The following is a 25750-nucleotide window of genomic DNA, read 5'->3' on the forward strand; positions in this document are numbered from 1 at the left end:
CGTAAGGAGTGCGGCTAAAAGATTATGCAGCTACATTAATTTGGATAAGCTTGTTAAGTCCAAAGACAAGGCGGAAAAGCTCGGCTTGGAACTGTTCTTCGCTGAAAAAACTCATAAAGTGGACTGCCCACTGCGGGTAATTATTTCTGAGAATGGGACATGGCAAAAGTCGCTTGCAAGGTTTCTGCAGCAAAACTTAAACGTCCTTACGGTTGACGACCCTTTTAAGGTGAAGAACTCTGTCGAGGTGATCCGATTTCTTAAGGACAGGCCCAAGGCGAACCTGTCGGCTCTCTCAGTCGACATTAGACCTTTATTATTCTATTCCTCAGGACAACCTGTTGCTCAGTGTCAGGAACTGCATTGAAAGACATGGAGTGATTCCGTTTCAGAACAGTTGTGGTCTGTCCGCAAATAACTTTCTGGAATTGCTTTCAACGTACCTCAAGTCTACATTCGCTGTTTGGGAAGGTAACATCGTCACTCAAAAAAACGGAATATGCATTGGCTCCTGCGTTGCTCCTGTTTTGAGCGACATTTTTCTAGCGGAGCGGGACCCAGTTGAAACGCAGAAGTGAAGGTTCCAGTGTTGCGGGCATTTTCAGATATGTTGATGATTTTCTCGTTTTTACCAACTCACAGGATATGTCCAATCAGGCTAGCATGTTCAGTATCTTAGATATGTTTTCTGAATGCCTTCATCCACTAATCCTGACGCATGAAGAGGCTATGAACGAATTCATCAGATTTCTTGATCTGGGCATTTATTTTTCTGCTGACCATGTGTGTTGGGCTTATGAACCGCGAGGAAACAAACCTGTCCTTCCTTTTGGTTCAGCCCACTCAAAACTAGTCATACGGGCAATTGTAAAATCTTGCTTTTGCAGTGCTCTTACGAAATCATGCGAGCATCGACTGGATTATGCGTTTTCTAGCCAGGTGACCCGGTTGAGCGGCTCTGGCTACCCGTGTTCACTCTTGTTATCGGTTGCAGAGAACATGCTCAAAGAAAGCAGGGAAGTAGCACCGGACACCATTGGGACTGACACAAGTAGGAAGAAAAATGTGGCGGTACTACTGTACATGCACACTGTCGCCCAACAGCTAAAAAAAATAGGGAAAAGAGCAGGTGTGCATGTGGTGTTTTCCGCACCAGAGAAGCTGTCAAAACTGTGCAAGAGGGTAAATTCCACCATTACTGGCAGCGATTCCTGCACTGTTAGGCACAGGCAACCTTTTGTAGAGTGCGCAAAAAACGTAGTGTACTCTATACCTTTGCCCTGCGGCCGAGCTTACGTTGGCCAAACTGGCAGATGTCTAAACGAGAGGCTCATGGAACACAGCAATAGTGTCATCGGGGCATCCCGTCATCTAGGCATACACTGCCGTGATTGCCAACAGTGTAAGGAACGTGGTCCTTTTTTGGGAAAAACAACAGTTCTTCATAAGTATGTCAGCAAAACTGCCAGGGAGATAGCAGAGGCTGGTGAGATTGCAGAAAAATGAGATTATTGTGTCAGCACCCCTTCGGTGTTGTTAGGTGATAAAGAACGTAGGGTCTTAGGAATTTCCAACTAGAGTATCATGGTTTTTGTTCTTGTTTGCGTCCTGACTTTTAGGTTTTAGCTTTATGTTGTTTTCCTTGTACCTGTGATGATGTGTTTCCTTTGCGGGTTGGCGTTGCTACCAGTCTCACATGACGTTCCTTTTCGTTGCTGCGCATGCCCGCTGTATGCTATATGTAGTCGCTGCGCGCAGCAATAAACGTTGTTGAAGTCGGCGCTTTGTGGTGTCTCCCCTCAAGTCCGTGTTTGTCTTTGCGCTCTGAATGTAAGCATGAAGTACCAACTCGCCCAGCAACTAATTTTAGAAGTGACTACCGACGACCGGAAAGTTACCGCTCTAGTCGACACAGGAGCCGATTACTCGGAGATGAATGGAACATTCGCTTCGCAGCTGAGAAAAGTCACAACGGCATGGGACGGCCCACAAATTCGCACCGCAGGGGGCCACCTCATTACGCCATCAGGACGATGCACAGCGCGAGTGGCTTTCAAAGGACATACCTATCCTGTGACCTTTGTTGTGCTACCGCAATTCTCCCGCGAAGTGATCTTGGGTATTGATTTCCTTAATGAGCATCAGGCGATCATCGACCTCCGATTCAAGCAGATCACGCTTTCGACGGATAAAGCCATCGCTCGATGAAAACTGGGGAAAATCACGTTGCCATGAGTGTCCTGGAGGAAGAAGTGAGCGTGCCATCCGGATCAAGCGTTATCGTGACCGTATAGGCGCCACGAAAGCCATTAACGCTGAAGCCATCATCGAGGGGAATATGCAGTTGCTTCTAGACCGAGGAATCAGCATCGCAAGAGGCATTACACATTTCCGCAATGGCCATGCTGAAGTACTGCTGACTAACTTCAGCGAAGAATACCGGCACATTAACAGAGGAACGACGATTGCTTTTTTCGACGAAATATCGAACGTACGAGACTCTTTCGCCCTCTCCGACCCCTCCGCAGAAGATTCGCCTGACCAAGAGAACTCGGCCACTTTCGACATCAACCCAGCCCTGCACCGGAACAGACAAGACCAGATCCGCAATCTGCTTCAAAGCTACTGTGAGTGTTTTTCGACATCGCCGAAGGTGCGACAGACGCCAATTGCCAAACATCGCATTATAACGGATCAACACGTCCGACCTCTCCGTCAAAGTCCCTACCGTGTGTCACCGCGAGAACGACAAGCCATCCGGGACCAAGTCGAAGAAATGCTTCGCGACGACGTCATCCAGCCTTCAAACAGCCAATGGGTGGCACCGGTTGTTCTAGTGAGAAAGAAAGACGGCGCACTTCGATTCTGCGTGGATTACCGCCGCTTGAACAACATAACAAAGAAGGACGTCTACCCCCTCCCCCGCATCGACAACACACTGGACTTCTCTGCAACGCCAAATATTTCTCATCGATGGACCTCAAGAGCGGCTACTGGCAAAGATCGCGAGAAGACAGCATTTATCACTCCGGATGGGCTGTTTGAGTTCAAGGTGATGCCATTTGGTCTCTGTTCCGCACCAGCGACGTTTCTGCGAGTAATGAATACAGTGATGGCAGGCCTGAAGTGGCAAATTTGTCAGGTATATTTAGATGACGTCGTTGTCTTCGCCTCGAACTTTGAAGAGCACCTCAAAAGACTTCGAACAGTACTAGACGCAATCAAGTCGTCTGGCCTAACCTTGAAAGAAGAGAAATGCCACTTTGCCTATGAAGAGCTGCTGTTTCTAGGCCACATCGTTAGCAAGGAAGGAGTACGCCCAGACCCGCTGAAAACAGCTGCTATTCAACAGTTTCCACCGCCGGCCGATAAGAAAGCAGTGCGCAGATTTCTCGTACTGTGCGCACATTACTGACGATTTGTGAAAAACTTTTCGCGCATCGCCGAGCCCCTGACCCAACTGACGAAGGCAGATGTGCCGTTTAAATGGGAAGCGCAGCAAGCAGAAGCCTTCAAGGAACTTTAGCGTCGTTTACAGTCCCCACCGATCCTTGCGCATTTTGATGAAAACGCCGATACTGAAGTTCATACCGACGCAAGCAGCGTCGGACTAGGAGCCGTCCTCGTTCAAAAAAGTGACAGGCTGGAGAAAGTCATCGCATACGCTAGCCGTTCCCTTTCTAAGGCCGAGGCTAACTATTCGACAACTGAGAAGGAGTGCCTTGCCATCATCTGGGCTACGTCGAAATTCGGCCCCTACCTTTACGGACGACCGTTCAAGGTGGTCAGCGACCACCACGCGATCTGCTGGCTTGCCAATTTGAAGGACCCCTCTGGCCGACTCGCTCGATGGAGTCTGCGTCTCCAGGAGTTTGACGTCACCGTCGTTTACAAGTCCGGACGCAAGCACTCTGACGCCGATTGCCTCTCACGAGCCCCTGTAGATGCACCGCCGCGGACGACGATGAGGACGCCTTCCTGGGACCCATCAGCCCCAGCTCTTTTGGCAAGCAGCAGCGCTCGGACTCCGACCTAAAAGGCCTCATCGAGTACCTGGAAGGCATGATTTCTTCACCCCCCGCTTCATTCAAGCCAGGACTGTCTTCCTTCTGTGTGCAGAATGAGGTCCTTGTGAAGATCTTTACAGCGAGCAAAACAGCCTACCTCCTTGTACCTACTTGTGTCCGCGAAGAAGTTCTACAGGCTTCGCACGACGAGCCGACAGCTGGGCATCTCGGGTTTACTCGCACGCTCCGTCGCATTCAAGACAAGTATTACTGGCCCTGACTGTCTACCGATGTCGCACACTACGTGAAAACCTGCCGAGATTGTCAGCGACTAAAGACTCCTCCCACACGACCAGCAGGATTTCTGAACCCCATTGAACCTCCCTCAAGGCCCATTCAGCAGATCGGCATGGACATGCTTGGCCCTTTTCCAACGTCAACATCTGGAAATAAGTGGATCATCATAGCGACCGACTACCTGACCCGCTACGCCAAGGCGAAAGCCCTTCCGAAAGGAACAGCAGCAGAGGTCGCCAAATTTTTCGTGGAGTGCATTCTTCTTCGACACGGCGCCCCCGATGTGCACATCACGGACAGAGGAACACCATTCACGGCGGAACTAACGCAAGCCATCCTGCGTTACAGCCAAACCAGCCTACGGAGGACAACTGTATACCATCCGCAGACCAACGGACTGACCGAGCGCCTCAACAAAACCATCGCCGATATTTATATGCTCGCCATGTAAGTAGATGCCGAACACAAAACCAGGGATGTCATCCTGCCTTACCTCGTCTTCGCCTACAACACCGCACTGCAGGAGACCACCCAGATGACGCCCTTTAGGCTCGTTTATGGCAGTGAGGCCACGACCACGCTAGACGCCACGCTGCCCAACATTACAGAAGAAGAGAACGTCGACGTTGCCGCCTACCTTCAACGCGCAGAAGAAGCTCGAAGGCTTGCCCGATTACGGATCAAAGATCAGCAGCGGTCCGACGCCAGACGCTACAACCTACGAAGACGCAACGCGGAATACAAGCCAGGAGACCAAGTCTTGGTGTGGACGCCCATTCGCCGCCGTGGATTGAGTGAAAAGATTTTGCGCCGCTATTTCGGCCTGTACAACGTTCTTCGTCGGCCAGGTGAACTGGATTATGAAGTCATCCCTGACGCAATGACTGCATCCCAGCGACGCCGCGTACGACCAGAAGTTGTCCATGTAGTCCGTCTGAAGCCGTATTACGCGCTAAAGGTCGCTGCATATCCATGCTCTATTTTCACAAGATCCGTTTTTTTCTCTTACTAGTCGCATTATTTGTTTCAATGCATCGAGTCGATGCTTCTTTGAGAGGGGAGTAATGCCGACAATATTTGCAGTTTGTTCGTTTTTCAAATCCGCCGCCACACCACCTTATCGCTTTCTTTGCGACGCAAGACGCGACTAGATTTATCTCGATTGATCGCAGCCAGGCAGAGCTGATTCTACGTTGTTCCGGAATGTTCTAGTAACTTTTCACGCTTTATCTGGAAAGTTCGCTATCAGCTTTAAATTGAGCACGGCCGACAGCGGCGGGCATTCTGTTCGACGACCGCCGAGCACGCTTGTCGCTTCGCCGCCGCCGATTGATTCAGTCCATTTTGGGTGCAAGTTAGCCCAATAAATAGTTTTCTTTTAGAAGACCCTTTCGTCCGTCTTCATCGCTGCTTCGACTGCCGTCACCACTACGTGACAATATCGTGTATTTATTTGGTAAGATTTTAGACAATGTGAACGCATGTTTCTGTTGTTAATGCGACTGAAGCTGTATTATTGCACCAGCTTCTAGGCGCCCTTCAAGCTGTCAGAAAACAGGTTTTTCGCGTGGAGACCTCAACCTCGATTTGAAAATAAATCAATTTAAATACTGTCACACGTTGATTAATCTGTCGGGTACTCAGATTATGTTGGCTTGCACTCAGTATAAACTGAATGGAGGAACCCATATACGCGAATAGAATGAGCAGTTCACCGCATGCGCGGCTGCGGGGCCGGAATCGGGCGTCAAACCACGCTCGGTGGGCCGGGCCAGGCATAGGACGGAGAAAAATCTGCCTGTCCTCGGTCGGCTGAGGTCTCGATGACGCACGTGCAATGCGCCAGTCGGAAATTAAAAAAAAAATCTGAGGGCACTTACGTCTGCTTACGTGCAGGATTGCGAAAGCATGCAGCTTTCTAGATCTCGGGTTTTTCCACGACGGCAGTGGGCGTTGTATTTTTATTTTTATGTTATTTGATTTTTGCTAACTTTTTAAACTTCACTTTCTATTTTTATTTCCTGTACCTTATTGTAAGTATTATTTTTTATTTATTCTTTACTCCCGGTATTTTTTAATGTTTTCTTTTTATTCAGTTTTAGTTTGATGACGTTTTCTGCGAACATCCCCACTTGGTGAGTCATGAGCCTATAAAGGCTTTCGCCTTAAAGCACCAATCTGAACAGTGGCAATTATGGAACATTTGACAAGAAACAAAAAGTGGCCACCGTCTGGAGGACGTTGAAGTAACGAGCGTTAGCTGTTCGGTTCACTAGATGAAGAAAGCGAAGAAGAACGTGCCGCTCGTCTATCAGAGCAATCATGATGCACGTCTACCCATTGTCGAGTTTCGCCCCCTCAAGATACGTCCCAAACGGAATTTGCTTCGCTTTGGGGGTCAAGGTGGGCCCAGAATTCGGCTTGCGGTGCGATATGGTAACGCTTCAATTAGTAATTGCATGTGTACAATGTTTACCTATTATTTTATTGTGGTCTTATTTCTATAACACAACCCATAAGGTTTTATTGTTCTATTTGCCAACCTAATTCGGTGTACAACTGTTCCCGGATGGGTGCCCGTTGTTGTTTAAGTGTATATAGCGGAACGAATATCACATGTATAGCGGTGACGTAACACGATAGTTTTCCTACCCGTTTTAGGATATCTTTTGCGGGGGGTGGTGGAAGAGATAAGAGGGCACAACCAATTTTAATAACCGCCATCTTGGACTCGAGAAACCGAAACTATGCCGCCATTTCGTCGCCTGACGTCATACTCGCAGAGTCCCACCTCTATCTACCTCATTGGTCCGTGACGTCTTCATTGGCACGCGGCAGGTGGTTGTTTCTACAATGTTATTGTGGATGTCGCTGCAAGTCTCGATGCGAGATGTGCTGTTTTCTGGCTGCAGCCACAGATGGCGCTTTAATCTCAGTGTGGTAGGAGACCTCACGAAATCTCGAAACGTGATGAGTAGTTGCTGCCACAGATGGCGCTGTATTCAAGGGCGGTAGCGGACACCACGAAACACATTTGAGTAAGAGCTAACGCTCTTAATATCCCCTGCCGCGTTCACTAAAGCGTTCGGCTACTGCGACGCGTGATACGATCGATGCCGCGGCGTCGGTATGTCGCTGCAGGTAAATGCAAAATAGGTCCCTGAGCTGTGCGATGTCAGTGCACTGACATCGCAAAGCGCAAGGGCCTCTTCAAGGAATAATTAATCATTAATTAAAAACTTGCGCATATAACTAGGAGAGACATAGAAGAAGACAGGATGAGCGCTTTACTGCGACAGGTTTTACTGCGACAGAAAGGTACATAAATGCACTTCGGTGGTGCACGCGCACACTGGGTTGTAACAATACATGCACAATCTACCCAAAATGTGGCAAACTGTTCCTTAAGTACATTTTTTTTTGGAGAAGGCAAGTGAAGTCGTGATAACTGAGTTGTCGACTTCCCTGTTAACCTGATAGGGCTCAGAGATCTTACGGTCTAACCTTGTGCCTCCCCTACCAAGCACACACGTGGCATCAAACACCGGCACGCACCCGCACCTCTTACAATGCTTGGCCAAATGGCCACCCCCCACCAATGAATCTACCAGCGTGCGGTGCTCTCGTAGCCGTTTGTTTAGACAGCGTCCAGACTGCCCCACGTAGCATCTACCAAAGGAGAGAGGTATGCGGTATATGACGCCAGCAGTGCAACTAACAAATTTGCATTCATGTTTTATGGTGCAGAACGGTTTTTTTCTTTTCATTGACGGCTTTGCACATGCGCACCACATTTTCGGTGGTAGTGAAAATCACGTTCACACCGCACTTCTCTCCAACTTTTCTCAGCCGGTGCGATAACTGGTCTACTTACGGTATAGCTGTACGCCCCAGCTTCCTGCAGCTTTTTTCGGCTGCCACGCCAGGGCGGCCACCTGCCCGATTTCTTTCAGGAGGCATTCCGTCAAAGTCGTCATATTATCCTTAGGAAAACCGCTGTTCTGCAACCGGTGCACTTGCGTGTGCAAATTAACCTTAATTTTATGCTGGCATGACTTCTCGAGAGCACCACGCAGGCTATTTTTTCAATGCCCCGCTTGACCAAATTTGAATGAGGCGAATTATATGCTAAAATTTCCTTTTTTGTGCGTGGCTTGTGCGACCAACAGATGTGCCCCGTGCCAAAGAACAAACATAGCTCGAGAAATTGGAGACACTTGTTCATCGGAACTTCATGCGTGAACCACCACTCTCCAGAACAATCTCCGACAATATCTGAAATACTTTTTTCAGCCTGTAGTTTGTCGCTCTCATTGTCAACATTCGCAGACACAATAAAATTATCCACATTACTAAAACACCTCACTACACGTTTTCCTCTTTCAGGCACGCTGGAAGCGCTTGTCAAATTGGCCTAAAATATTTCACTAAGAATTGCAGCTATGCAGGAGCCTACGCAAATACCATCTTTAAGCACGAACAACTTGTCGTTAAAACAAAAACAGGTGGATGAGAGGTAACACTTAACTAACGCTACAGAGTCATATGCAACCCAATGTTATTTGTTACAACCCAGTGTGCGCATGCACCACTGAAGTGTATTTGTGTACCGTTCTGTCGCCGCGAAACCTCAGTTGATGGTTAGCGCTCGCCTTGTCTTCTTAGATGTCTCTGTCCTAGCTATATGCGCTAGTCTTTTAGTTAATGATGACACACCAACCAGCCCAGCTTTCCGCCTTGGTCTCTTCAAGGAAAGCTACGGAAACTCAGGTGGACGAAATTAGGGGGTCTTTTTATTGTTTGAGCCCCCTATACCAACCCAAAATTTGGAAGAAATGCAATAGCATTTAGGTTGCCTGCTATGGCGTCTACGACGAGTGTCTAAAGCTACACTTGCGATTCCCTAGCCTAAACTCCGGTTGGTTCCATTGCCTTTACGTGGTATGCTTGAGTCATCCCCTTCTAAAATCTTCGACTACCTTCCATTGCATTACCGTAAGAGATTATACTATTCCACCCCACTAATCCACCTTAGTTGAGTTTCTGGAGTAGGCGTGCTTCCAGAATTTTTGTGCGTCATTTGAACGTTTTAGCAATGGGCCAACTCCAAAATCTTGGGGATTCTCGTATTTTTAACATTTGGCGGCTGGTGGTCACGTTTTGTTGATGAAGTCTGGATCCCATCGACCAAGCAGGGATTTTTGTGCCAGATGGCCCGGATTTTTTTTTGAGACACGGCAACCGAGATTCTACCGCAGTGAAATGTAAACAACTTAATTACCCCCTTGCTGTCACTTCTTGAGCAAGGGCCTGTCCAGCTCACCTAAAAAAGACCACCGAAGAACCGGAACTGCCAAAACCAAACAGCGAATTAAACGAGAACGAGTTGGCACAGTCCTGGTCGCCGAGGTCGGAGTCGCTTGCAGCGCAGAAAGTTTTGTTTGCACCGCGGGACTGTAGCCATCATTATTATCATTGCTGCAGCACTGGCGACTGCGTATTTCTAGGTTCTGCCAGAGCTGTACCTATTCACAAAACGGGGAATGCCATGAAAGTACTTTCACGCATGCAGCAGGCGCGTCGTGGGCGCTCGTCCCGTCTCACCTACTGTGTGTGGCTGTTTATGCGCTTAGTCCTTTTACGAAAATATGCAGCCCCCAGAAAGTATTAAATGTCAACCCATTTAGCGAAACTTTTCATCTTTCTGCCTGGCACATGACAACGTGCTGCCAAGTTTCCTAAAAGTCTGTACTTAGTTAATTGGGACAGAATGGATTGGAGAGACAGTGGAGAGGCCTTTGCCCAGCAGTGGGTGTAGTCAGACTGATGGTGATGATGTACCGAGTAGGAAAATGACAGTTATAAAGAACCTTTGTCCGTAAAGTTCCGAGACTGAGTCCATTAATAAAATGCCTTTAACATTGAAATCTTTTGTGCAGCATCCCTTTGAAATAGTCTCCCTTGCAGTCTATACACACCTTCCAACGCTTCTTGAGGTCTTTGATACAGTTGGAAAACACTTCTTATAGCAGGGCTGTCAGCTCCTTTGTCGTCGCGTCTTGACTGAGTTCCACGCTCACCATCCAGCGACATTTTAGGGCTCGCTTCACACGGGGAAAAAGGAAAAAATCGCAGGTGGAGAGGTCAGGCGAGTAAGGCGAGTGGGTAAGTACAGTAATGTAGTGCTTGGCGAGAAATTTTGGGAAGCTGAGAGCAGTGTACGGCCTTGTGTTATTGTGGAGAAGCATCCATTGTACAGATACCCATAAGTGAGGGCGACGGCGTCGCAGTGCATCACGCATGTGTTGAAGCACGCGGATATAAAACCCCTGATTCACCAGAGTGGCTATTCTGACGAGCTGGTTTGCCATGACAGAACATATAGCGCTAAAAAACGAGGACGAACAAAGAAAAAGACACCACGTGGTGTCTCTTTGTTCGTCCTGGTTTTTTAGCGTTATATGTTCCGTCCTGATTCACCGTCTGCCCTTGTAGGACGAACTCGTGATGTATGGCATCTCTGGCATCGAAAAAAGCTATCAGCATCGTCTTTGTTTCCGTCTTATGTCACTGCACCTTTCTCGACGCCGGAGAACCTGTGGACCGCCATTCGGCACTCTGCCTCCTTGTGTGAGGATCGTATTGAAAGCGCAATATTTCGTCTTCAGCAATGATGCTGTCGACGAATGCAGCATCCTTCTCTGCCTCGGAGAGAAATCAGCGCTCACTGATTCCCGCGTGTTCTGGTCCCGTGTGTGGGAGTGCGGCACAAGTCTGGCACTCAGCTTTCCTTTACCCAAGTTCTCACGCAAAATTTGGTGGCATCTTGTCTTACTAATGTCGAGAGCATCTTGTGGCGACACACTCTGCGCACATTTCCGCGCAGCCTTTACCTTTTTATCATCCGACCCAGCATAACATGGCCACAAGCTGGACTGCGTTCCCGATAAAACCCAGCGCCACCGCTGCGTCACCCGAGGCATGCGTCACCGACGGCGGCTACAAAAACAGGCTGCCCGGCTGGGAAGAACGCTTGTCTACCTTCCGCTACCGAGACGAGCGTAACGTCGGTGAAAACTTGAGCGTCAGGCTGCCCGGCTGTGAAGAACGCTTGTCTACCTTCCGCTACCGAGACGAGCGTAACGTCGGTGAAAACTTGAGCGTAGTCAGGCTGCCCGGCTGGGAAGAACGCTTGTCTACCTTCCGCTACCGAGACGAGCGTAACGTCGGTGAAAACTTGAGCGTCAGGCTGCCCGGCTGGGAAGAACGCTTGTCTACCTTCCGCTACCGAGACGAGCGTAACGTCGGTGAAAACTTGAGCGTAGTCAGGCCGGGCAGCCTGTTTTTTAGCCGCTGTCGGTGAGCGCTCAAGTTTTCACCGACGTTACGCTCGTCTCGGTAGCGGAAGGTAGACAAGCGTTCTTCCCAGCCGGGCAGCCTGTTTTTGTAGCCGCCGTCGGTGACGCATGCCTCGGGTGACGCAGCGGTGGCGCTGGGTTTTATCGGGAACGCAGTCCAGCGTGTGGCCATGTTACGCTGGGTCGGATGATAACAAGGTAAAGGCTGCGCGGAAATGTGCGCAGAGTGTGTCTTGAAAACTTGAGCGTAGCGCTCAAGTTTTCACGGCCCACTACGCCTCGTTGTTCTCCTCTGAACAGGCCAGCACAAATACGAATTGAAGGAGTAGGGTTCTAGAGCTGTGTGGGCCATACGCGTCCCCGGAAATAAATGTGGCAGCGCTCTGCGGCCCGGCTAGTAAGGAAGAATTGCGAGCAGCGCTAGCTCGTATGAGGGCGTCCGCAGCTCCCGGCCCAGACGGAATTCTTGCCGGGTTCTACTCGGCGTTCTTTGAGATTCTCGGCTAACACTTAACAGTCATAGTCAATTTAGGGCTTCTGGAAGGTGTGAAGCCGTCGTCCTTTTCATTGGGGCACGTAATTCTCATCCCCAAGCCAGGTATGCCCCTCTCGGACCCAGGTTCATGGAGACCAATAACGTTGACTAACACATGACTACAAAGTAGTCGCTACGGTTTTAACCGACCGTCTGAAGCCGTGCTTAGGCGACGTGGTCAGCCCGCTGCAGAGCTCGTCAGTCTTGGGTAGGTCAATCTTCTCTTCACTGGCTCTCACACGCGACCTTTTTGCATACGCGCAGGCAAAAAAAAAAAACTGAATAGTTGTTTCATCTCCCTCGAACAAAGCAAAGCCTTTGATAGAGTGGAGCACGACTACTTGTTGACAGTCTTGTCATGCCTGGGCCTTCCAGAAAAATTTACTAACATCACAGGTGCCCTATATTCGGAGCTGTCGAGTCAGCTGGTTTTGGATGGGGCGTTGAGCGGGAAGATTTGCGTGACGCGAAGAGTTAGACAAGGTTGTCCCCTCTCGCCCGCTCTCTTCGTGCTCAAACTGAACCCCCTGCTCCGTGCAGTTGAGGACCACCCAGCTATCCGAGGCTTCCCCCTTCCGGGGCGGGGAAGAGTGGAACGGACGACATCTCGCTTTACTTGCGAGATGCGGACAGTTTCCTTGCCTTCTTGAAGGTTTTCAACGAATATGCGGCCGTTTCAGGGGCTCAATTGAACACCGCGAAGAGTCAAGCACTGAGCTTTGGCCCGTTTCAGGAATCGTTGCCTGGAGGAGTCCAGTTCATCGATGGCGTGCGAGTGCTAGGAATCGTTTTTGAGTCAGCAGGTATGTCGCCAAAATCGTGGGACGACGCCATGACTCGAGCGCGACGGGCCATAGACACGACTGCGCACCTCGAACTTTCCTTGAACGCCAAAGCACTGTTCTGTCGTACCTGCGCAGCTGCGTACGCTTGTTTCGTTGCGCGTATTGCTCCGATGCCGCGTCGCGTGGCAGGGAAGCTGAACTCGCTCGCAGGCCAAGTACTGTGGAACGGAAAGCCGGCCCCAGTATTACGGCAAGTTTTGTCCGCCGAACGCGAGAGAGAAGGTTTGAGCCTACCCTCCTGGCAGGCAACAGCGCGAGCTTTCGGCCACCAAAGCAGTTCTTGACCTGCTGGCGGCCGAGGCGTACAGGGGTCGATCACTAGTCCTGTATTGGTTGGGTACCGGGAGTCGGCTCTTCCTAACGCAGCGACACATGGGAACTCTTGCAGAGCAACCTATGCCCTTTTACAAAGTGGCAACTGACTTTTTCCGTTTCGGGCTCCGCCAGTATCCGGACGCGGATGTACGCGAAACAGCAGTGGCACGTGTTAGTGCGGCGATGGCTGTTTTAGGGCTCAGGTAGAAAAAAACATCTCCTAGTAAGTGGCAGTCTTTCGTTTCGAGCCCGTTGCCAAAAAAAGTACAAGACTTTGAATGGCGTCGCCATTGGCAAGTACTGCCGACGAAGGAGCGTCCCGAAAGATGGGGCGTCGTACCAAATGCGCGCTGCGCCAATTGTGGCGCTGTTGAGACACAACGGCACGCCTTGGAAGTCTGCGTCGTAGCACATACTTTGTGGCTCCTAATCTTCAGGATGTTTAGGGTGCGCCCGCGCCAGCGCAACTCGCGAAAACGCTCAATCTGAGCGCCTTGTGATTACAGTAGTGATGTACGTGCTTTGGAAGCGACGTAACTTAGCCGAAGTGCGCGGAAGACGGCAACGCGCCATGTTTCCGCTTTTGAGGAGCGTGCTGCTCATTGTGTGGGAATTCCTGGAAGAAGAGCTGACAGTAGGCGCCGAAGCGCTGTTCTTGCGGCGCTGGTCGACCCAGTTTATTTCCGTACATTGAATAGAGTCGTGCTCCCACCCATGCAGTACTCGATAATATTCGATGCGTATGTCCTGAGTTTGTCGTGGTAGCGGGCACCACACCCTTACCTATTTAAAGCCTATATATGGGAACAAGTGTAGTACACAGATGGTAACTTTCCCCCGCCCTTGCCCCTCGCTCCACCCTTCTCCTTTGCCTAACCACCGCGTAGTGAGATGTATGTTTTATTTGGAAAGAGTCTGTGCCTTAGTATTTACTGTACACAGATTTTTGGCCTGTTAGGTACGTGTTTCTGTTCAAATTGGTGACTGCTTCGCCAATTTTTTTTTGCACCTGTTGGTTTGAGATTACCTTTTGTGCTATTCGGGTCTAATTATTGTCTGGTGTACTAACAAATTCTCTTTGTGACCACCGCGTACGGAGATGTATGTTGGATTTGGAAAGAGGCCGTGCCATGGTGTTTACTGTACATAGATTTTTTGGTCTGTTCGGTACCTGTTTCTTTCTGTCCGAATTGGTGACTGTTTTGACCATTTTTTTTTGCTCCTGTGGTTTCGAGATCGCCTTATGTAATATTCGTGTCTAAATATTGTCTGGTGTCCAAATAAATTCTCTTTGTCAGCGTCGGTATGCTCGTACGCTGCCATCAGCAATCGAAAAAATCCTTGTTTCATTTTTATGCTGGGATTCGTCCTTCGGCCGAAAAGACATCCCACATCCGGTGACCCGGACAACGGACAAGAACGCATCGCCAGGGAGAAGCAAGACCAACCGCTTCAGGAAGTACGTCACGGCCAACTTAATGCTTCCATTCAGCAGCATCCTGCCGGCTCCGCCGAGGACGTCAGAACCTCGGCAGACGGCATCCCACACGCTGCCCCACTTGACGTCTGGGGTGTCGCTGTCAAGCTTCCGCCGTTTGGGGCCGACTCGCCCGATGTATGCTTCGCCCAAGTCGAGGCCCAGTTCTCCCTCGCACACATCACGCAAGACTGGACCCGCTACGATTATCCCATCGCCTACCTCGATGCCCGCTACGCCAACAAGGTCCGGGATATCTTTGCCAACCCAGCAGCGGCCAACCTATACGAACACCGCAAGGCTGAATTCATCTGCCGCCTGTCACTCTCGGAAGACCAGAAGGTGCGACACCCACAAAGCCTTGACCATAGCACCACCCCATCGCAGCAGCCTGGTGACGATGACCGGTTCTGCAACCATCGAGGCTTCGGAGACAGAGCACGACAATGTTGACCACCCTGCTCCGCTGGACATAAGGGAAACGGCAACGGCAGCTCGTTGAAACGGTCGCGAGCTGCCAACTCGGAGGCCGTCGCGTCTTCGTCACCGACCAAATCACAGAGCAGCGGTTCCTTGTCGACAGCGGTTCCGACATCTGCTGCTACCCATGAGCCTAGCTTCAAGGTACCCCGAAAAGCGGTCCACAATCAAGACTTACGGCTCACTCCGTCTGCACGTCCAGTTTAAAAACCTACGCCGTGGCCTTCATTGGAATTTTGTCATCGTCGACGTCAGCGAGCCAATCATCGGTTGACTTTTTAGCGCACTACAACCTCCTTCCGGACTGCCGCCACGACCGCCTCATCGACGCAACGACGGGACATTCTTCACCAGGACAGCGAACGAGTACCCCCAGCCGAGCATCAAAGTACTCGGTGTTGAAAATCATTCAGCGCACCACGCAATCCTCGCCGAATTTCCTGGTTTGACGCGCCCTAGTGGGTTGCCACGTGATGTGCAGCACACAACTGTGCACTACATCCGGACCACTCCAGGCCCCCCAGTTTTCTTTCGCACCCGTCGCCTTGCCCCAGACCGCATGCGCATAGTTAAAGCAGAGTTCGAAGCCATGTTCCTTGAGGGAATCGCCCGCCGCTTCGACGGCCCATGTGCCTCGCCACTTCACCTTGTCCCGAAAAAGACCGAAGGCTGGCTGCCCTGTGGGGACTACCGTGCCCTGAACGGCCGCACCATTCCGGACAGGTACCCCGTTCACCACAAACAGGACTTCGCCCAACGCATTTATGGCTGCCACGTTTTCTCCGTGCTAGACTTGAAGGCCTACACGCAGATACCCGTCAATCCGGACTACGTGTCGAAAACTGCAATCATTATCCCTTTCGGCTTGTTCGAATTTCGCTTCATGAGCCTTATTTGGCCTGAGGAACGCTGGACAAATATTTCAACGCTTCATCGACGAAGTCGTGCGCGGCCTCGACTTCTGCTTCGTCTATCTTGACGACATATTGGTCTTTTCCCGTAACGCCGATGAACACCACAAGCACCTTCGTCTACTTTTCTAACGCCTCGATGACCACGGCCTACTCGTCAATGTCCCAAAGAGCACGCTGGGCGCTTCAGTCGTCAAATTTCTCGGCCATGAAGTTTCATCAGAGGGAACTTGATTTTGCCTGAGCGCTTCTCAGACCTCCAAAATTACCCCCAACCCACCACTTCTAAACATCTCCACCGTTTCCTCTGCATGCTGAACTTTAATTACAGGCGTTTCTTGCCCCACGCAGCCGACTACCAGGCTTCCCTCCATGGTGCCTTGGCTGGTCAACGAGGAAGCCAGCCCGTCACGTGGACACCGGCTTTAACGCAACTTTCGAAGGATGCAAAGCTACTCTCTGCAGCGCCACACTTCTCTCCCACCCCTTGCCAGACGCTCCCTTGGGCTTCTTCACGGACGCCTCTAACTTTGCCGTCGGCGCCGCCCTTATGCAACACGTACACAACACCTGGCACCCCTTGGCGTTCTTCTACAAAAAACTCTCAGCTCGGAAAACGACGGCTAGTCCTACCAGCAAAACCACGACCCCCGCCCCATCGAGTTCACCAGCTTACTACAGAGAGCTTCTGGCGACATACGAAGCAGTTCAACACTTTCGCCACATTCTCGAAGCACAGCACTGCACTATCTACAACGACCATAAACCTCTCACTTAGCCTTCTCTCAACGCCGTGACAAACTCCCGCCGGTCCAGCACAATCAGCTCTCGTTTATCGCCCAGTTTACCACCGACATCCAACATGTCAGCGGGAAGGACAACGTAGTCGCCGACGCGCTTTCACATGTGGCAGCTACCGGCTCTTCGCAGATAACTGCTGACGTCCTCGTCGAGGCTCAGACTACGGACGTCGAACTTCAAGAACTTCTGAAGGGCGGGTCCTCATTACAGCTGCAACAAGTCCCCATACCTGGATCCACAACGACTATCTACTGCGACATGTCCACAGCACGAAGCAGGCCTTACATGACTCTTTCCCATCGCCGTGGCCTCTTCAGCCAGTTGCATAATCTCAGCCATCCTGGCATACGCTCCTCTACACGCCTCCTGGCCGACCGCTATGTCTGGCCCTCCATACAGCGGGATTTAACATAAAAAAACATACATCTTTATTTTCCAGAAGACAACTGGATGGTCTCTTGGGCTAAAAGCTACACAAAAGCTTGACGAGGCCCAAGAGACCATTACAAGGCAGCAGCGTAAAGAATAGAAACATAATAGATGAATAGTACATAGGTAGACAGTAATAGGGAAATAATAAAACAGTTACTGTGACAGGTAATAATGATGTCAATCACATAAAGCTACCAGTAATGAACTGAAACCAAAATAAAACAACTGAAAAGCACATACGCGGAAACAACAAACAAAAATTAATGGATCACAACTGCACAAAACAGGAATGTAATTGTTTTTTGTTCAAGCCCACTGTGTGTCTATATTTGTTTAGTATTGTAGGGAGGTTATGGGTAAGTGACTGATATTTATAAAATGTACGAAAATGAGGAACTGCCCACGCATCAACATTTCTTGTTTGCACGCTAATATTTCGTCGCTCTAAGGATGCCAAGGACTTTAGAAGGTTAGTAACTTCAGGGGAGGAAAAGTAGATTGACTGTAATAGGCGAAATTCATACAACTTGTCTACACTTATGATATTGAATGATTCAAATGCACCCTTTGTAGTTACCATGGGCTCAATATTTGCTATGTAACGGATGATTTTTTCTATAAAACCAGGAGTTTATTTAAATTGGTTTTTGTGGTTGTGCACCAAACTAGACTGCAGTATCTTAAATGAGAGTTAAACAAAGCATGATATACTTGAAGTTTTATCTTGGGTGGAAGTACAGTACGACAGCGCGATATAACTCCTGTAATCGAGGAAAGTTTTTTACGAAGGTGATCAATGTGAGCATCCCAGGTTAGATGTGAGGAAAAATGTACACCTAATATTTTATGGTTGTCAACGATTTCAATTTCTTGGTGCTCATAGGTTATAGTGTGATTTATTTCAACTAATTTGTTTTTAGCGCGGAATATAATAGCTTTAGTTTTAGTGCAATTGATTTGAAGTCTGTTTAACTTGGACCATGTGGATAGCTTAGCTAAAAATTCATTACATTGCATGATTAAACCATCAGCATTTGGGCCAGAAATAAGAATAGTACTATCATCAGCATATATCACTAGTTTTACTGTATTATCAATATTCACCAAGTCATTAACGTATGTATAGAACAACAGCGGACCTAACACACTTCCCTGGGGTACGCCACTCTTTATCGGAAAAAGGGATGAGCTGCAGTTTTTGACAAACACTCTCTGAAACCTGTTGCTGAGGTAGCACTTCAGCAAAGCTAGACACGTGCCGCGGATCCCGTAAGCTTGTATTTTGGATAGAAGAATGTTATGGTCCAGACAGTCAAAAGCCTTGTTGAAATCTATAAAAACAGCCAACGAGAACAAATTACTTTCTATGCTTCGTAAAATATTTTCTTTTAATGTTAGTAAAGCAGTTTCCGTCGATCTGTCCTTCCTAAAACCGAACTGTGCATTTGTTATTATGTTTTCTTTGTTAAAGAAGTTAGTTATACGAGCAAAAATGATTTTTTCTAGTGCCTTAGAAAATACAGGGAGGACTGAAATTGGGCGATAGTTTGTTGCCAAGTTTGGGTCGCCGCCCTTGAAGATTACAGAAACTCTGGCACATTTCATTTTTTTCAGGAAAGACGCCCGAATCCAGTATTAAATTAAATATGTAAGCAAGTACGGATGTAAGTAAGGTCAATACATACTTTATCGGCATGATTTGAATGTTTTCAATATCAAGCGCCTTACTGTTTCGGAGCAACATGAAAGTGTTATAAATCTCCTGCTCATCAGTAGGCTGAAGGTATATTGTTTTCATTGTACTAGTGGAGATTCCAGTTGTATCTGGAGGATAGTCACACGGATTTGCAATACTCACAAAATGATTGTTAAGGTAATCCGCAAGCGCTTTACCGCTCAATTCACCACCTTCATGTGTTAAAACATCCGGAAGGGAACTTTTACTTTTACGACCCAAAACAGTGTTTATTGCTTTCCATGCAGCATCCGGGCGTTGTCGAGCGCAGTCTGCAAATAACTGCTCATATTATAAAGATTTGGCTCTCCGAAGCTCAGCGTTTAGCTTATTCCGCAATATTTTAAACTCCTTTAGAGTTTCTTTTGAACGTGCACGCAAGAAAGAATGAAAGTGACGATTTTTATTTTTGATCATTTGTAAGTGTTCTCGAGTGACCCATGGTTTCTTAAACTTTTTTGTTGGCACGATAGTTTGCAAAGGGAAATGTTTAGCATAGATGCACACAAAACGATTTATGAATTCGTTATACGCGTCATTCGCATCCACATTTTTTAGCACGGCAGACCAATCTTGGTTCATGATTTCATTCTTGAACGAGATTAGCTTTCCTTCGGTAATGCGCTGAACAAAAAATGTTTCCCTTTTCACATTCCTGTCCAGTGAATCAGTGCGATATGTTAAGAAAGTAGGACAGTGATCACTAACGTCGCAGGCAACTGTGCCTGCATTGTAAATTTCAGTGTCAAGATTCGTAACAATGAGATCTAGCATGGATGATGTAGAACATGTAATTCGAGTTGGTGTTTTAATCACATTTAAGAAAACCAGATGAAACCAGTTTTGTGCTAAAGTCACGAACACAGTTATTTTCCTCTAACATGTTTATGTTAAAATCACCACCACTGATGAGCCTAAGGTTGTTTTTACAAATAAATTCCAAGAAGTCTTCATAAAATTCTAAGAAGCGTGCAACATTCCCAGTTGGTGGACGATACAAGACAGAAATTATTTCTTTATTTTTCAGCGTTAAGATTTCATAATTCACAGTGGTCTTACTGAATTCCGGCAAAATTTCACACTTCTTGTGCTTTGCAACTAGAATTGCGACGCCACCACCCCTGCTGTTTTTACGATTAAGAAAGAAGTTATTGTAACCATCTAGTTCCAACATTTTGCTGCTGTTTGTATACCAAGTTTCCGACAGCATTAGGACAGAAAACTGAGAGCAAAATTGCTGTAATAAAAGGACAATGTCATCTTCTTTACGGTTCACTGAACGTGCATTGATATGCATAACTGATTCGCGTGATAAATAATCAAACTTCACATCAGATGGCAGAGTAAGCTCCTGATAATCCATCTTTCAATGCTTGAAAACACGAAGCAGATAGCCAGATGAGCACGATGTCGGCAATCACACGTTATCGGCATCAGGAGCTGTGTTGCCCGCTTGAGTAGAAAAAATCTTGTCGACAACGTCCTCACCTGTCACATGCACAGTGGGCGTGTTATCTGCCTGCTTGGCAAAGATTTTCCCGTTGTAGGACCACACCGATTTCCAGTTACACTCATATTTTTTTTTCACAGCCATTGCAAGTAGTTTCTTCAATGCGGGACAGAGGTGCTCATTAACATATATTGCATCTAATTTGTCTAGGCCGATGTCTTTGCTTGTAAGCCGTGTTTTTTTCGCCTTCGTCAGGACAATGTCTCGCTTCCTGCGGGATTTGAATTGGACGAGGATGTGCGACTTCCCAGCAGTTCTCGTCGGCACGCGATGGCAGACTTCAATGTCAGCTTCTTCTATCGGTTCTGAGATGGTGTTGCCAATTTTAGAGAGAATGTCACTCAGGGATTCGCCTTCAGTCTCTGCTATTCCTTGTATTTCAATGTTACACTTCCTTTAATATTGTTCAGCATGAGTAAGCCTGCTTTCTGCATTTTGCAATTTACTTTCGAGAGATGCGCATCTGGCACACAGCGCCTCATTATCAGTTGATAGTTGCACGTTTTTGGAAACCTCATCATCCAGTTGTTTTTTGATGTCCTCTATTGTCCCATTCGCGAACTCAAGGCTCTCAAAGCGGGATTTCCGCACCTGGGCGCGCTCCTGCATTCAATGCCAGCGCGCTAAAGTCACCAGGCATGTAACTTCACCTCTCGGGGCAGTCCCCTAGCCCTCTGGTCGGTTTCAACACGTCCACCTTGATATCATAGGGCCCTTTCCCCCAGCCGGACCCTATCGCTACTGCCTCACCGCCATCGATCGGTATACTCTATGGCCTGAGGCATGGCCCCTCGAGGGATTCACTGCGGAAGACGTCGCCTCGGCCTTCTTCGCCGGCTGGACTGCTCGCTTCAGTCCCGCTCGCCGCGTCACCACCGTCCAGGGACGACACTTTGAATCGCATCTTTTCATAGTCCTCGGGCTGACTATCGGGTTCGAGCGCTTGAGGACCACCAGCTAACACCCGTGCGCCAAACGGACGATCAATCGTTTCCATCGACAGTTCAAAGCAGCCATAATGTGCCAACCGGACTCAACGTGTCTAGAAGCCAGCCCAGCCGTTGCCCTGGGTCTTCGCGCCACCTTCAAGCCGGACATTCAGGCTACACGTACGCAAAGCTCGTCTACGGGGAACCACTCCGTCTCCCAGGCGAATTTCTTGCTGCACCGCTATCCACCACCGCGACGTCGGATCCCACCGATTTCGTCACCCGGCACCGACGCACCATCGCTGCCCTCCGCTCGTCACCTGCAGCTCACCACTGTAAGACTGCCCCTTTCGTCTGCAAGGATCTGGCAACATGCACGCACACTTTTCTCCGAGGCGACACCGTCTGCTGGCCTTTCCAGCCACCTTACAGCGGACCCTACTCAGTTCTCCTTCGCGACTCCAAAACCTCCACCCTGCCCGTAAACGGGGACGACGTCCGGGTACCTGTCGACCGGCTGAAGCCAGCCTACATCGACCTCGCCGAACCAGGAAATATCAATGCACCCACAGGCGTCCATCCACGACCCCCGACATCGCAGCATGCTTCTGTCACTACACGCTATGGACGTCGGGTACGCTGCACAGATTTTTACAAGCCCTGAGGGCTCTCCACTCCGCGGAGGGGTGATGTGGCGACATACTCTGCGCACATTTCCGCGCAGCCTTTACCTTCTCATCCGGCCCGGCGTAACATGGTCAGACGCTGGACCGCGTTCCCAATAAAACGCAGCGCCACCGTTGCGTCACCCGAGGCATGCGTCTCCGACGAGGGCAACAAAAACAGGCTGCCTGGCTGGGAAGAGCGCTAGTCTACCTTCCGCCACCGATACGAGCGTAGCGTCGGTATGCTCATCTGCTGCCATCTGCAATCGAATAAGCCCTTGTTTCGCTTTTATGTTGGGATTCGTCCTTCGGCCGAAATTACATCCCACAATCTGATAGCATGCGATTTATATGCGAGTAATTTTATTTGTGGAGAGTCGCTGGAATTTTTTTTTTCAGAATACCGAATTTCTCTTCTTCCTGCCAAAGGACCTAGAATGGCTGCCGCCGCCATACGTTTCTCTCACGAAAACTACCTCTGCGGTATGCTGTGTGTCAGCCTTCGTATCGTCGTAATATTAATTGCTAACTTGAAAACCTTTTATCTTGTTTCATGGCCTACCTCAAGGATATCGCCAAGCCTGAAACCAAACGGTAGAAAATATCAAGAAACACGTTTCCGCGCCACTTTGTCCATCTATGCAGGCTCTAGAGGGCATACTAGGTGCTTTGTAGACGCGCTGCTTTTTGTAAACTGTCTGCAAAAGTTGTTGCTCGATGTGGCCGCAGCATTGGGCTGCGGCAGCGATTTACCAATCGCGACCTGCGGTGCTACGAAAGCGAGTGCTGCAAGTGAAACCTTCTCCAGTGATTCTAGTCCATTCAAAAAAGAGTGACTATGACACGGAACAGGGCATCAGACCTGTCGGTGTGTTTGTTTGCCTGTAACGTCTTTTTGCGTTTCAAAGTGTTTTACGTATCTGGAACGCGATAAAACCTGCCACAACCAACAGTTCTCAAGACGGTCACAGGCTGCTTCCTCGCCATTATACGAGCACCACGTTCTCCTAATTCAGCTGTCGTTTCCTTTCACACCACAGTTGCTGTGCGCCGGCATCGTGGGCATCCTTGCAGTCTACAGCAACTCAAATTACAAGAGCCAACAGAACCGGAAGCCCATCTTCGTTCTGAAGGTAAGGCTACTCTATTCCCTACCTGCAGCGGGGGTTTTTCCTCGCCACAGCGAGGCTGGAACTTTTCTGCCACATTCCATAAAAATGGACTGTTTTGTCCTGCATAATGTGCACTTCTGTCTTCCCAAGTCAGTGGGCGCACTTGTGTAATTCATAGGAACCTACCCTGCAGTCCTGAATACTAACGACACGTCAACAAGTCATCGTTCAAATATGCCGCTTTCGAAATAAAATTAGGCCTAGTCGTTATGAACTAAAGACGGCTATCTGCAGAGCGCGGAGACAGTCCTAGACGGAAAGAGAGATAAGACACAGCAACTCTCAGCGCAACATTATTCGCAATGGAGCAGTCAAATTTCTCTAAGCCTATAGAATTGGCTGACGAGGAACGAAAATCTTGTACGCGGCAGATGCTCTTGTCTCCTGAACAAGCCGCACCCGCCAAATAACGAAGAAAAATAACAAAAGGTAACAGAAGGAGACATCAGTAAACGTTAAAGGAGCAATAATTACCAACTCTTACAGCTATCCGTCCTTCTTCTGGTCTCTCTCCGTCGTACGCGCCCTTCAGATGGGCATTCATGCTGGCATGAATACCTTCTTCCGTAAACGAGAGACAAGCAAGCGACCCGAACAGCTCCTATGGTGCGACTAAAAATGGCAGTGGCTTAGCTCGGCTATGCCAGGATATATGTAGCGAAAGCAAGTGTAAAACCCCCGGTTGGCCTTGTTCACATATTCCACAACGTATGAAGCACAGGCATAAACGTCCAGTATGACCTGTAGGTTCATGTTTGATTTCAGCACCGAGGCTATCCAAGGATTGAAGGGGTCGCGTCACTGTTGCGCCTATTCTCTAGGCTTACGGCACGTCGTTCTTCGGTTTCTTGAGCCCGCCGCTGAAGTCTCTTGGTCGCATTCCATCGTTCATCACGGGCCGTCTTCCGTGAAGCAGGACTCAGGTCTCTCCTCCGGCTGCTGTCGCTGCTGCTAGCGGTCGAGACACCGGACGTTAAACGTGCCTGTCTCGCGGCGGCATATTCACGGCGCCGTTTAGCCAGTCATTCGGCACGCTGTTCGTCTCTTTACGGGGCTATTCGATCCTCTTAATCTCGTTCCGCTGTCGATTCCAGGCCTCCTCTAGCTCATCAGAATTGTCGCCGTCCATACTGTCGCCTCAACTGTTGTTGCGGCGCACGTCAGCTCTCCTTTTCAGTCCTGTGACATCACGCATGCGACTCAGCTGTCGAAGCGAGCGGAGGCGAGCATAACGACGAGGAACGCAGTGTCACGTCCTACCAAACGGCGGCGGCGGCGAGCGGGGCGGTGTGACGTCATGCCAGATGGCGCGGCGAGCGCGCGAAGCACAGAAACCTTCCGCGGCGAGGCGCGCGTTGTGACGTCACGTGCCTCGATGGAGTACCGCCATGGCAAAATCGCGAGTTTGCGGCCAATAAAGCTTTCGCTTTAGAAACGAAATTACCTTCATATTATGCGCTCTACCTGACATCGTTCGCGCAGCGAACGTAGTCGGGAAGGTGCGTTGTGGCGACCACAGAATGGTAAGGTCTCAAATTAGCTTAGACCTGGAGAGGTAACGGAAGAAGCTAGTGTAGGATAATTCTATTAAATAATGAGCGTTAGGAGGGAAAAAGAGAAATTTAGGATTTCGCTGCAGAACCGATATTCCGCTTTAACTGAGGAAGACGACCTTTATGTTCATACAATGAACGATTATCTGACAGCCATCATTACGGTGTGCAAAGTAGAAGTAGTCGGTAGGACGGTTCAACAGGATACCATCAAGCTATCTCAGGAGACGAAAGATCTGATTAGAAACGCTGAAGCGTGAGGGCGTCTAAATCTACAGGTAGAATATAACAGGCCGCCGCGGTGGCCCAGTGGCTATTGCGCTCGGCTTCTGACCCGAAAGACAAGGGGTCGATCCCGGTATCGGCGGTCGAATTTCGATGGAGGCGAAATTCTAGAGGCCCGTATACTGTGCGATGTCAGGGCACGTTAAAGAACCCCATGTGGTCGAAATTTACGGAGCCCTTCACTACGGCGTCCGTCATAGCCTGAGTCGCGTTGGGACATTAAACCACTATAAACCAAACCAAACCAGAAGAGAACTAGCAGAGTTATCGAAGATAATAAATAAGCGCAATGTAGCCGACATAACGAATTTTAGTATGGAGAGAATCGAGCATGCTCTGAAGAACAGAAGTAGCCTAAAAGCGGTGAAGAGGAAACTAGGCATTGATAAAAACCAGATGTGTTCGTTAAGACACAAGGAGGGCAATGTCATTAGCAATATGAA

General features: G+C 49.1%; 1 protein-coding gene across 1 annotated transcript in view; it reads left to right on the forward strand.

Annotated features, from left to right (window-relative positions):
- LOC144132299 (sarcospan-like) overlaps positions 1-25750 on the forward strand; it is a 275507-nt gene that overhangs the window by 172916 nt on the left and 76841 nt on the right. Inside the window, exon 3 of the mRNA XM_077664606.1 lies at positions 23338-23430. Coding sequence (XP_077520732.1) covers positions 23338-23430 — 93 coding nt within the window. The remainder of the gene's footprint in view (positions 1-23337; positions 23431-25750) is intronic.

Source organism: Amblyomma americanum, chromosome 5, assembly GCF_052857255.1.
Source record: "Amblyomma americanum isolate KBUSLIRL-KWMA chromosome 5, ASM5285725v1, whole genome shotgun sequence".
In the NCBI taxonomy this organism is placed as follows: domain Eukaryota; kingdom Metazoa; phylum Arthropoda; class Arachnida; order Ixodida; family Ixodidae; genus Amblyomma; species Amblyomma americanum.